The 11,974-nt window shown below is 42.3% G+C and overlaps 2 protein-coding genes across 2 annotated transcripts; both read left to right on the top strand.

The window, feature by feature from the left end:
- The first annotated feature begins 221 nt into the window (after positions 1 to 221).
- Positions 222 to 6,450, top strand: LOC311498654 (G-protein coupled receptor 4-like). Its single transcript, XM_084559333.1, has 2 exons — positions 222 to 645; positions 3,293 to 6,450. The coding sequence occupies exon 2, from the start codon at positions 3,330 to 3,332 to the stop codon at positions 4,338 to 4,340; it is 1,011 nt and encodes a 336-aa protein (XP_084415459.1). The 5' UTR covers positions 222 to 645; positions 3,293 to 3,329; the 3' UTR covers positions 4,341 to 6,450.
- A 1,439-nt stretch (positions 6,451 to 7,889) lies between these two features.
- LOC311498001 (G-protein coupled receptor 4-like) lies at positions 7,890 to 10,743 on the top strand. The gene is made up of 2 exons (XM_084558432.1): positions 7,890 to 8,142; positions 9,644 to 10,743. The coding sequence occupies exon 2, from the start codon at positions 9,681 to 9,683 to the stop codon at positions 10,689 to 10,691; it is 1,011 nt and encodes a 336-aa protein (XP_084414558.1). The 5' UTR covers positions 7,890 to 8,142; positions 9,644 to 9,680; the 3' UTR covers positions 10,692 to 10,743.
- Positions 10,744 to 11,974: the final 1,231 nt, after the last annotated feature.

Here is an 11,974-nt window from a genome sequence, read left to right as displayed (position 1 = left end):
ACTCTGCCCATTTTCATTCTTACGTGAGAGAGAGACAGAAAAATGTTTTTTCTATTTTTCTGTCTGCCGTGAACGTATAGGGAAACTGACAGTAAAGAAATCTTGAATCTCTCTTGACTTTTTGTGCAACTTCCAGATGCACATATACATCAGATCTGACATCACAGTCTGGTGTTTATCCCCACCCCTAAATACTTCCTGCAAGCACGTGTGCAAAGTCAAACCTCCCCCCTCCTACATATGTCTTCCCCTTTTTGTACTTTGTACTCCTTGCTGACATTTTAGCTGTGGCTGTCTACGGGAAATCATCTCGAGCAGATAAACAATCAAGCACACGAGAGAGAGAAAGAGAGAGAGAGAGAGAGAGAGAGAGAGAGAGAGAGAGAGAGAGAGAGAGAGAGAGAAAAGCCTGTGCATCTTTATGCTATCTTTCTCTGTTATCGTCTGAGATGACCATGTGGGACTATTGTGGCTTGGCTGAACATCAGCAGCTCTGAAGAGGAGTCTCCTCCGAAGCTCGTTCTCTAACCATCCTCGACTGAACTTTGCCAAACCCGAGGCAGTGCTGGAATGTTTCTGAAACTCATCACCCCACTGGACAACTTTCTTTTACATTCAAGACACAGCCTTTATCGGGAACACCAGGTGAGATAATTAATGATTAAAGTTATAGATGGAAAGATGTGAAAGACAAAAAACTCAGAGCTTGACATGGTTGGAAAAAGAAGATATTGTTTTTATGTTTCCCAAGCAAGGTGTTAAACATACTAATGATTCTGAAACTTCACTTTGCTGGATGTCTTTTTGTCCCCAGTGGACTATTGTCAAGGGAAAGACGGCATATATTCAGCCTGTGTGAGTCAGAATCGCAAAAATAATTAGCCCAGAAATGTTGATTCTCTGCTGGGTCGAATGACTCCTGTGGTTCTCCCAGCGGTGGTCAACACACAACGCACTTTATTGCAATATGCAGCTAGACTATGACATTTTTTGAAATGCTGCTTTGGTATTTGGGAGGCGAACTATAAAACATGAAATATAACACATTCCTGTTCCCCCACGTTCCACTTCTTGAGAGAAAATGCTGAAGTTTTGCTCCTTTAAATGCTCACAGGTGACAAGGCTTTCCTATAACAACCAGGCTTAGTGAAGCTCATAACATTAACAAACACATATTGATGGACGAAGGGATCGGCCAAAGCATGTGCTGGCTGTGTAACGCAAGCCTATATAAGGACTGTGAGACAGAAGAAACATGCAGCACAGAAAGCTGTAAGAGGTAAATAACACATATTGACTGTACAACACAAGCGAAAGAACTAACACAACGGTTATGCATGGGCCTGTTACTGCTAATAGGGAAATGCCAGTGCATTGTTAGTCATAACACCCAGACTGATGACTAACCAGTCAATGAACAGTTTAAAAAAAACAGTTTCAGATTTATGAACAAAACTTTCCTATAATACAGCCAATGTAGTTTCCTGTTTAACCTCTAAATCAAACCCATCCAGAGCGCACCTGCACGTACGCACATGCACACATGTCCAGGCACACATTATGGTTTGCTAAAGACGGTCTGGCTCCAAATGGCTTCTCCATTATTGAGTTTTCCGGACGTTAATGGCATGAGCAGCTTCCTGAGCCTGTAAACACGCCAGAGCCAAGCCTAAGGGGTGCAAGTATAAAAGAATGCCACAGAGATACAGAGTTTTGACTCCCTAAGACTGATGCCCACAAAAAGAGATACGGGAAATTGAAAGAAAAAAAAAAATCTCTCTAGATAATCCTTTTTTTTTCACAACCCTTTCTTGTACACGAAATGATCCACAGGTTATACGTTGAGGAAAGACCGGAGGTGTGTTCTTTCCCATTTAATTGTGTTTTCTGGCCTTTCTGTGTCATTTTAGCGGCAGAACATTTTGAACAGGACGTAACACGGGGCTAATATCTAGGATGCGTTGGCCTCACGTCCGCAGCGCAGTGATGGATCAGATCTGATGATGCATCGACACAGTAAATTAGGCTGGGAATTAAATGATTAATTTATATAGTGCGTGAAGTTCGCATTACTCATTCTTCAAGCCACAGTAAACATCTTCATCGGTCTCGGTCGTCAGAGACGAGTTCCGCTGGTGGCTCTCATATTAAATCAAAGCTAAACATTAAATTAAACTAAACCGAACCGTCTCTGTAAGGATGGATTTAAATTAGCAGTGACCGTTTCAATCTGACTGTCTCTTCTTGCTTTGTCAGGACGGAATCACAAATTTATATTGAGCCCATAAATTGGACTAAACTACCGATTACTGTCAAATGCAAATGTTCACTTTGTCAGTTTACTCTACGCTGCCAATGTCTGCCAAACGATTGAATTATCTTAAAATAATGTGTTCAGAAGCAGAGATTTCTCCATCAGATTCAGCCGACAGAAGGCATTAGTTCTGTAATACTCCCACCAGCACATTTATTAGTACGTTTTTTTTTGGTTTTTTTTCCATATAGAGCAGTTGAGGAACTAAAGAGGGGATATTTGGCAATCTCAGTTTCTATTAGAAGCGTGGGCACAAACTGTTAATGTCAGGGAGCATGACTAAACCTGTATCTTCTCTGGAAGGGGGGGAACTCTTCTGCCAAAACATCGTATACTCTAAAGCCAAACTGCCTCACATTTGGAAACATCAGGACAACCAAACGATTTTATCTCTTGAGCTCACTGAACCACGAAATAGAATGAGGGGGGAGATAAAAAAAAAAAATGTCCAAGCCGTGTTATGAATTTTAAAGGGAAACCTATTAGGCTTTTCCTGATTTTATGCTATGTATACCGTATGATGTTAATTTGTCGAAGGTTCATAGTAAATGTGCGCAACGGTTCAAATGATCAAGCAGACACGTGTAAAACTAATCATTATGAGCTGAAAGCTGAGGCTTTTAGGCTGCTCTGAACGCTCACTGTCTGACTTTTTTTTTCTACTTTTGTGCCAAGTTGACATCATGGATGTGATCATCTGTTCGAGGAACGGCACACCCACAAACTCAGTGGTCTCAGTAAATGTGATTATACATTGTGGCAGTCTACTTGAGTAGTATAGCAGGCATTTGACGTACTCTAGCATATACTTAAACCACCAGTATGTCAAACAATAAAAGAAAAAAATAAATGAAAAGCTGCTCAAGTGGAGTCCCAGAAAAATAGTAAAAGGAGCACAGTAGGCCCCCCGCTAAGGTATAATTCATGTTCACACAAACAAATTAACTGTTTTAGTAAAACTCTTCCTTGCTCTTGCAGGTGAACGTCTAACCAGGAAAGTGAAAGTAAAGGGACCATGAGCGGCACAAACAGTTCAGGCTGTGTTAGAATTGGACAGAGTGTCATCAGTGACATCCTGATGTCTGTTTACATCCTGGCTTTTATCTTTGGTTTGATCTTCAATGTGCTGACCCTGGGCCCAATTTGGCAACAAGTCCGGAAGCAAAATGTACTGGGAATCTTCCTGCTCTGCCTGTCTGTCTCTGACATGCTCTTCATCTCCACCTTGCCCCTTTGGATCAATTATTACCGACAGGATCACGAGTGGAAGCTCGGCGTTGCCTCCTGCAGCGTAGCTGGCTTTGTCTACTACTCTAACATGTACATCAGCATCTTCCTGCTCTGCTGTATTTCTGTGGATCGCTGCCTGGTGGTCTGTTACCCACTCCACTTCAAGACTCAGCGCACAGCTTGCTACGCCTGGGTCCAATGTGCCGTTGTGTACATTATAGTGGTGGTGCTGCACATCGCGGTGCTGATCCACGACAACCTCACAGACGCCCATGATGACCAGAATGACCGTTGTTACGAGACCTTCCCCATGCAGAAGAATGTTGCCATATTCAACCTGATCAGAGTGGGCCTTGGCTTTCTGCTGCCCCTGTTAGTGTTAGCAGTGAGCTACTGGAGGGTGCTGGCCACCGTGGGGCAAAGTCCAGGCCTGAGTGCCCAGGCGAAGAGGAAAGTCCGCCTCCTGTCTTTTGGAGTGATTGGAATCTTCTCCATTTGCTTTGCTCCATATCATATTCTCCTGCTCATCCGCTCAGTAGTCTTCTTCAGCAGCAGCGATCACAAAGCCCAAGGATTTTACTGCTGGTTTGAAGACAACATGCACTTCTCCTTTTCATGTACTCTGGCGTTGTCCAGTCTGAACTGCGTGGTGGACCCTGTGCTGTATGTGCTCGTCAGTAACATAGTCCAGGATAAAATGAAGCTGTGCTGGAGACGGCGAAGGATGCCAAAACCAGAGGACTGTGCTCTTACTACATACAATAGAGGAAAAACTAATAGTAACAATTTAATATAAAAAATAAAAAAAAATAAGCTGTATGTAGAGAAGAGTCTATTTGTAGGCATATCTGTGTATGCATGTGCATACACAATTGTACATAGTACTGTAGCTTTTAAAACTGAAGTCCTCATCTCTAGAGTTAGCCAGTAAGTAGCAGGATTATTTACATCCCATAATCAACCCTTTGTGTGCGGACAATCAGGTGTCCTTTGAGAACCATGCTCCCGCATTTGTCTGTTTTTCTTCCCCATCATATCCTGCACCTTGTACATGAGGGGGCTGATTAATGTATGCGTCTCAGAGCTGGGTAATTGGATTGTAGTCCCAGGTTTGGTTCCCCTGAGAGTTCTTCAGTGGCGGCCACTTCTGGTTTGTTGTTGGACGCTGCTGCATCTGAAGAGCCCTACTGTTTTCCTTCCAATCTATACAATGACAGCGCGGACATGTGAACCTGATACGGATGAACGTGCGCTAACTCTAAAGCATGGCATAGAAAGCCTTAATTAGCATGATCCTGTAACTTCAGTGTATGAATGCAGATGAAATGTGTTGAAGAGGAGGCTAAATAAACCAGTGGTTTGAACAGTTGTTCTGGTTTAAGATTTTTTTTATTATTATTATTATTCTATGTAAAAATGTACGAGATGATCTATTTTAAACACTTCCACAGTAAGGGGAGGATTTAAGGAATGATTTACATGCTTTACATTCTTTTTCACATAAACATAATCAGTACAGCCTGCACAGCTGTGTGCTGCAAAGTGGGCAAAGAGAGCAATCAGGAGGTCTGAGTATGTGTGTGTGAGTGTGTTTGAGTGTGAGAGAAAAGAGAAACAAGAGACAAAATTAATCTTTATACCTGTTTTAAAACGTCTTAAAAACGTTTTCATACGGTTTAGTTATACTCAAAAAAATTTGTTTTATAAAAGACTTGAGAAAAAAGTAATTGCCTGTGAATATTACAGTCTTCTTCATTCATTCATCTTCTGTAACCGCTTGTTCCTGTTAAGGGTCGCAGGGTCTGCTGGAGCCTATCCCAGCTGTCATCGGGCGAGAGGCGGGGTACACCCTGGACAGGTCGCCAGTCTATTGCAGGGCTAACGCAGAGAGACAGACAACCATTCACACTCACACCTACAGCCAATTTAGAATCACCAATTAACCTAACAAGCATGTCTTTGGACGGTGGGAGGAAGCCGGAGTACCCGGAGAGACAAAGAGAGACACATGCAAACTCCACACAGTCAGCCTATGGATTTGAACCCGGGACCTCCTCGCTGTGTGGCATCAGTGCTAACCACCTTGCCACTGTGCCGCCCGGGAAACAAAGAGTGAAATAATGTGTGAAAGAGAGAAAGAAAGAAAGAAAGAAAGAAAGGAGACAGAGAACCGACAACATTAAGGCCATTATTTCGTCTATTATTCATACAGTGACTTTCTGGTGTATCAATAGAGCTCTTTGTTGTGCACATCAATATATCACCAGCAGAGTACTTGGCATTTAACCAGTATGAACCCTGAGGTTCTTAAGGTTTGTACAACCAGCTTGCATTCTTCAACCGTCTATACTGCTGAGTTTGAATCTGAGCTAAGGGTGTACAGTATACTGTACAATACACAGTAACTGTATACTGGACTGTATTTATGTTCACAGTGACAGGTGCATGAATTGTAAGATAATACATACCCTTTGCTTTCCGAATCTGGAATTAATGACAATCCTGTCCTATTGTCCCAGAGAACTGAGAGTTGTGATTATCACTGTGGTCTACACACCACCTGATGCTACCATAGCTCTCGATCGCATCCTGTCATGATGGGGCACTCTCACAACTGCGGGAGGTTTCATTCACACATCGTGGGGGATATTTTAACAATGCAAAAGCACGGCAGAGATACCGTCCCAGTTAACAAGTGTCTCCCGGTTTATCCTCATGCAGAATAGTCTCTCCTGAGATCTGGTGACCTCACCTTTAGGTTGGTGGACAGAGATCAGTACAACACGGCAGGGCCAACCTGAGGAGGGGCATCGAAGCTGAGAAGGAGGTCTATTAGAGAAAGGTGTGGAACAGTTTCATACACAATAACCCGTGGAGTGTGTGGTAGGGATGAGACCATATCACCAATGATAAGTACAACTCCCCAGTGACTGCTAGGTACTAAACTGTTTCTTTGACAGGCCAACTCAGTTACACCACACCTGCCATCCACCAGCACCAACCCCCTCACATTTGTGGTAAAGATCAAGAATTAAATAAAAAAAATACCTCTTCAGTCCATAATGGAAAACTTCGAAACACTGAGTTAGTCGCTCAGGATTACAAGAAACAAGATAGATGTGAGATAAGTCTTTTTTTTTTCAGACACTGAAACTGATTATTTTTAGAAGGTTTCTCACCAAATAAACTTGCTGGACCCTTACTGGAGAGAAATAATTAGTTAGCAAATTAAAATAATGAGAAACCAACAGGGAAACGGTGAGTGATTTAATGTAAAAAACTGATTCATTACTTTCAGATTCTAACTCATTACGTTGAGAAAGTTTCTCGTTCTATTATCTTACTCAATTAAATCATACCGCATTTTCTCATAGCTCGAAAATAATGAGAAATCATCAGATACACGCTACATCAGTAAATGTGAGATACTAAGCCTTTATTTTGAGATGCATTATTTTTAATGAACTGAACTTACTAAATATTTCATTTTTTCCTCCTGTGTTTCATCATAAAGAGGAACTTTGGAACAGAAATCTCAAACTAGTATCTCAACATACACTGTAAAAACTGTTAACTTTCTTCATGTTTCGCGGGGAAATGATTGATAGCAGTGAGTTACACTGAAAGTGGTCAGCCAAGTGCAACTACCCTACCCTAAACGCTTCTATTTTCTCCGAAAACTGCGAAGACCACCAGGCTGTCAGGGTGCTGAACTCTGCCCATTTTCATTCTTACGTGAGAGAGAGACAGAAAAATGTTTTTTCTATTTTTCTGTCTGCAGTGAACGTATGCCCATCTCGCCTCCCGCCCCATACCCCCTGCCCCATGCCTCTGGACTATAACCCACCCATCACACAGGGACTCTACCCCACCTGCCTACCTAACACAAAAAGACAGAAGGACTCTGTACATCTGTATATCTGTTTTCATCTTGTTATATTCCTTCACATTTTGTCCATTTAGATTTTTTTTATTCTTACGTGAGAGAGAGACAGAGAAATGTTTTTTCTATTTTTCTGTCTGCCGTGAACGTATAGGGAAATTGACAGTAAAGAAATCTTGAATCTCTCTTGACTTTTTGTGCAACTTCCAGATGCACATATACATCAGATCTGTTACATCACAGTCAGGTGTTTATCCCCACCCCTAAATACTTCCTGCAAGCACGTGTGCAAAGTCAAACCTCCCCCCTCCTACATATGTCTTCCCCTTTTTGTGCTTTGTACTCCTTGCTGACATTTTAGCTGTGGCTGTCTACAGGAAGTCATCTCAAGCAGATAAACAATCAAGCACACGAGAGAGAAAGAGAGAGAGAGAGAGAGATATATAGAGAGAGAGAGAGAGATAGAGAGAGAGAAAAGCCTGTGCATCTTTATGCTGTCTTTCTCTGTTATCGTCTGAGATGACCATGTGGGACTATTGTGGCTTGGCTGAACATCAGCAGCTCTGAAGAGGAGTCTCCTCCGAAGCTCGTTCTCTAACCATCCTCGACTGAACTTTGCCAAACCCGAGGCAGTGCTGGAATGTTTCTGAAACTCATCACCCCACTGGACAACTTTCTTTTACATTCAAGACACAGCCTTTATCGGGAACACCAGGTGAGATAATTAATGATTAAAGTTATAGATGGAAAGATGTGAAAGACAAAAAACTCAGAGCTTGACATGGTTGGAAAAAGAAGATATTGTTTTTATGTTTCCCAAGCAAGGTGTTAAACATACTAATGATTCTGAAACTTCACTTTGCTGGATGTCTTTTTGTCCCCAGTGGACTGTTGTCAAGGGAAAGTAGTATACTTTCTTGTACACTACAAGTACATGGTATATAGTATACTTACTATACTTATACTTATACTCAAGTATACTTAATAAAATGAACTTCAAGTATACTACTTTTTGCTAAGGGGAGAGAGACACTAGCATACGAGTCCAGCACAGCTTCCGCCACACAAGCAGGCAGCAAATCCAAAAGCAGTGAAGGCTATCTGATAAGTATGGAAAAACAAAATAAACAGTCGAAATAAAAAGGCTATCTATAACAGTACAGCTAGACTAAACGAATGTACAAGAATTAAGGAAAAATAATCGGGAATAAAATAGTAAATATTAAAAAAATCTGAATAAAAACAAGTCAGACGGAGCGGCTTGAGCAGCCAGCTTCCCCGTTGCTAGGCGAAGAATGGATGCGTTGGCCTCACGTCCACAGCGCAGTTATGGATTAGATCTGATGATGCATCGACACAGTAAATTAGGCTGGGAATTAAATGATTAATTTATATAGTGCGTAAAGTTCGCATTACTCATTCTTCAAGCCACAGTAAACATCTTCATCGGTCTCGGTCGTCAGAGACGAGTTCCGCTGGTGGCTCTCATATTAAATCAAAGCTAAACATTAAATTAAACTAAACCGAACCGTCTCTGTAAGGATGGATTTAAATTAGCAGTGACCGTTTCAATCTGACTGTCTCTTCTTGCTTTGTCAGGACGGAATCACACATTTGGAAACATCAGGACAACCAAACGATTTTATCTCTTGAGCTCACTGAACCACGTAGAATGAGGGGGGAGATAAAAACAATTTGTGTTATGAATTTTAAAGGGAACCTATTAGGCTTTTCCTGATTTCCTGCTATGTCGTATAATGTTAATTTGTCGAAGGTTCATAGTAAATGTGCGCAACGGTTCAAATGATCAAGCAGACACGTGTAAAACTAATCATTATGAGCTGAAAGCTGAGGCTTTTAGGCTGCTCTGAACGCTCACTGTCTGACTTTTTTTTTCTACTTTTGTGCCAAGTTGACATCACGGATGTGGTCATCTGTTCGAGGAACGGCACAACCACAAGCTCAGTGGTCTCAGTAAATGTGATTATACATTGTGGCAGTCTACTTGAGTAGTATAGCAGGCATTTGACGTACTCTAGTATATACATAAACCACCAGTATGTCAAACAATAAAAGAAAAAAATAAATGAAAAGCTGCTCAAGTGGAGTCCCAGAAAAATAGTAAAAGGAGCACAGTAGGCCCCCCGCTAAGGTATAATTCATGTTCACACAAACAGATTAACTGTTTTAGTAAAACTCTTCCTTTGCTCTTGCAGGTGAACGTCTAACCAGGAAAGTGAAAGTAAAGGGACCATGAGCGGCACAAACAGTTCAGATTGTGTTAAAATTGGACACAGTGTCATCAGTGACATCCTGATGTCTGTTTACATCCTGGCTTTTATCTTTGGTTTGATCTTCAATGTGCTGACCCTGGGCCCAATTTGGCAACAAGTCCGGAAGCAAAATGTACTGGGAATCTTCCTGCTCTGCCTGTCTGTCTCTGACATGCTCTTCATCTCCACCTTGCCCCTTTGGATCAATTATTACCGACAGGATCACGAGTGGAAGCTCGGCTTTGCCTCCTGCAGCATAGCTGGCTTTGTCTACTACTCTAACATGTACATCAGCATCTTCCTGCTCTGCTGTATCTCTGTGGATCGCTACCTGGTGGTCTGTTACCCACTCCACTTCAAGACTCAACGTACAGCTTGCTACACCTGGGTCCAATGTGCCGTTGTGTACATTATAGTGGTGGTGCTGCACATCGCGGTGCTGATCCACGACAACCTCACAGACACCCATGATGACCAGAATGACCGTTGTTATGAGACCTTCCCAATGCAGAAGAATGTTGCCATATTCAACCTGATCAGAGTGGGCCTCGGCTTTCTGCTGCCCTTGTTAGTGTTAGCAGTGAGCTACTGGAGGGTGCTGGCCACCGTGGGGCAACGTCCAGGCCTGAGTGCCCAGGTGAAGAGGAAAGTCCGCCTCCTGTCTTTTGGAGTGATTGGAATCTTCTCCATTTGCTTTGCTCCATATCATATTCTCCTGCTCATCCGCTCAGTAGTCTTCTTCAGCAGCAGCGATCACAAAGCCCAAGGATTTTACTGCTGGTTTGAAGACAACATGCACTTCTCCTTTTCATGTACTCTGGCGTTGTCCAGTCTGAACTGCGTGGTGGACCCTGTGCTGTATGTGCTCGTCAGTAACATAGTCCAGGATAAAATGAAGCTGTGCTGGAGACGGCGAAGGATGCCAAAACCAGAGGACTGTGCTCTTACTACATACAATAGAGGAAAAACTAATAGTAACAATTTAATATAAAAAAAAAAATAAGCTGTATGTAGAGAAGAGTCTATTTGTAGGCATATCTGTGTATGCATGTGCATACACAATTGTACATAGTACTGTAGCTTTTAAAACTGAAGTCCTCATCTCTAGAGTTAGCCAGTAAGTTGCAGGATTATTTACATCCCATAATCAACCCTTTGTGTGCGGACAATCAGGTGTCCTTTGAGAACCATGCTCCCGCATTTGTCTGTTTTTCTTCCCCATCATATCCTGCACCTTGTACATGAGGGGGCTGATTAATGTATGCGTCTCAGAGCTGGGTAATTGGATTGTAGTCCCAGGTTTGGTTCCCCTGAGAGTTCTTCAGTGGCGGCCACTTCTGGTTTGTTGTTGGACGCTGCTGCATCTGAAGAGCCCTACTGTTTTCCTTCCAATCTATACAATGACAGCGCGGACATGTGAACCTGATACGGATGAACGTGCGCTAACTCTAAAGCATGGCATAGAAAGCCTTAATTAGCATGATCCTGTAACTTCAGTGTATGAATGCAGATGAAATGTGTTGAAGAGGAGGCTAAATAAACCAGTGGTTTGAACAGTTGTTCTGGTTTAAGATTTTTTTTATTATTATTATTATTCTATGTAAAAATGTACGAGATGATCTATTTTAAACACTTCCACAGTAAGGGGAGGATTTAAGGAATGATTTACATGCTTTACATTCTTTTTCACATAAACATAATCAGTACAGCCTGCACAGCTGTGTGCTGCAAAGTGGGCAAAGAGAGCAATCAGGAGGTCTGAGTATGTGTGTGTGAGTGTGTTTGAGTGTGAGAGAAAAGAGAAACAAGAGACAAAATTAATCTTTATACCTGTTTTAAAACGTCTTAAAAACGTTTTCATACGGTTTAGTTATACTCAAAAAAATTTGTTTTATAAAAGACTTGAGAAAAAAGTAATTGCCTGTGAATATTACAGTCTTCTTCATTCATTCATCTTCTGTAACCGCTTGTTCCTGTTAAGGGTCGCAGGGTCTGCTGGAGCCTATCCCAGCTGTCATCGGGCGAGAGGCGGGGTACACCCTGGACAGGTCGCCAGTCTATTGCAGGGCTAACGCAGAGAGACAGACAACCATTCACACTCACACCTACAGCCAATTTAGAATCACCAATTAACCTAACAAGCATGTCTTTGGACGGTGGGAGGAAGCCGGAGTACCCGGAGAGACAAAGAGAGACACATGCAAACTCCACACAGTCAGCCTATGGATTTGAACCCGGGACCTCCTCGCTGTGTGGCATCAGTGCTAACCACCT

The sequence above is a fragment of the Chelon labrosus genome (genome assembly GCF_963514085.1).
Source record: "Chelon labrosus genome assembly, chromosome: 13".
In the NCBI taxonomy this organism is placed as follows: Eukaryota; Metazoa; Chordata; class Actinopteri; order Mugiliformes; family Mugilidae; genus Chelon; species Chelon labrosus.
This window is presented reverse-complemented; position numbering and strand designations above follow the sequence as displayed.

What these genes read in the sequence shown, in the direction of transcription:
- LOC311498654 (XM_084559333.1), top strand. Translation starts at nt 3,330, where the DNA reads ATGAGCGGCACAAACAGTTCAGGCTGTGTTAGAATTGGACAGAGTGTC.
- LOC311498001 (XM_084558432.1), top strand. Translation starts at nt 9,681, where the DNA reads ATGAGCGGCACAAACAGTTCAGATTGTGTTAAAATTGGACACAGTGTC.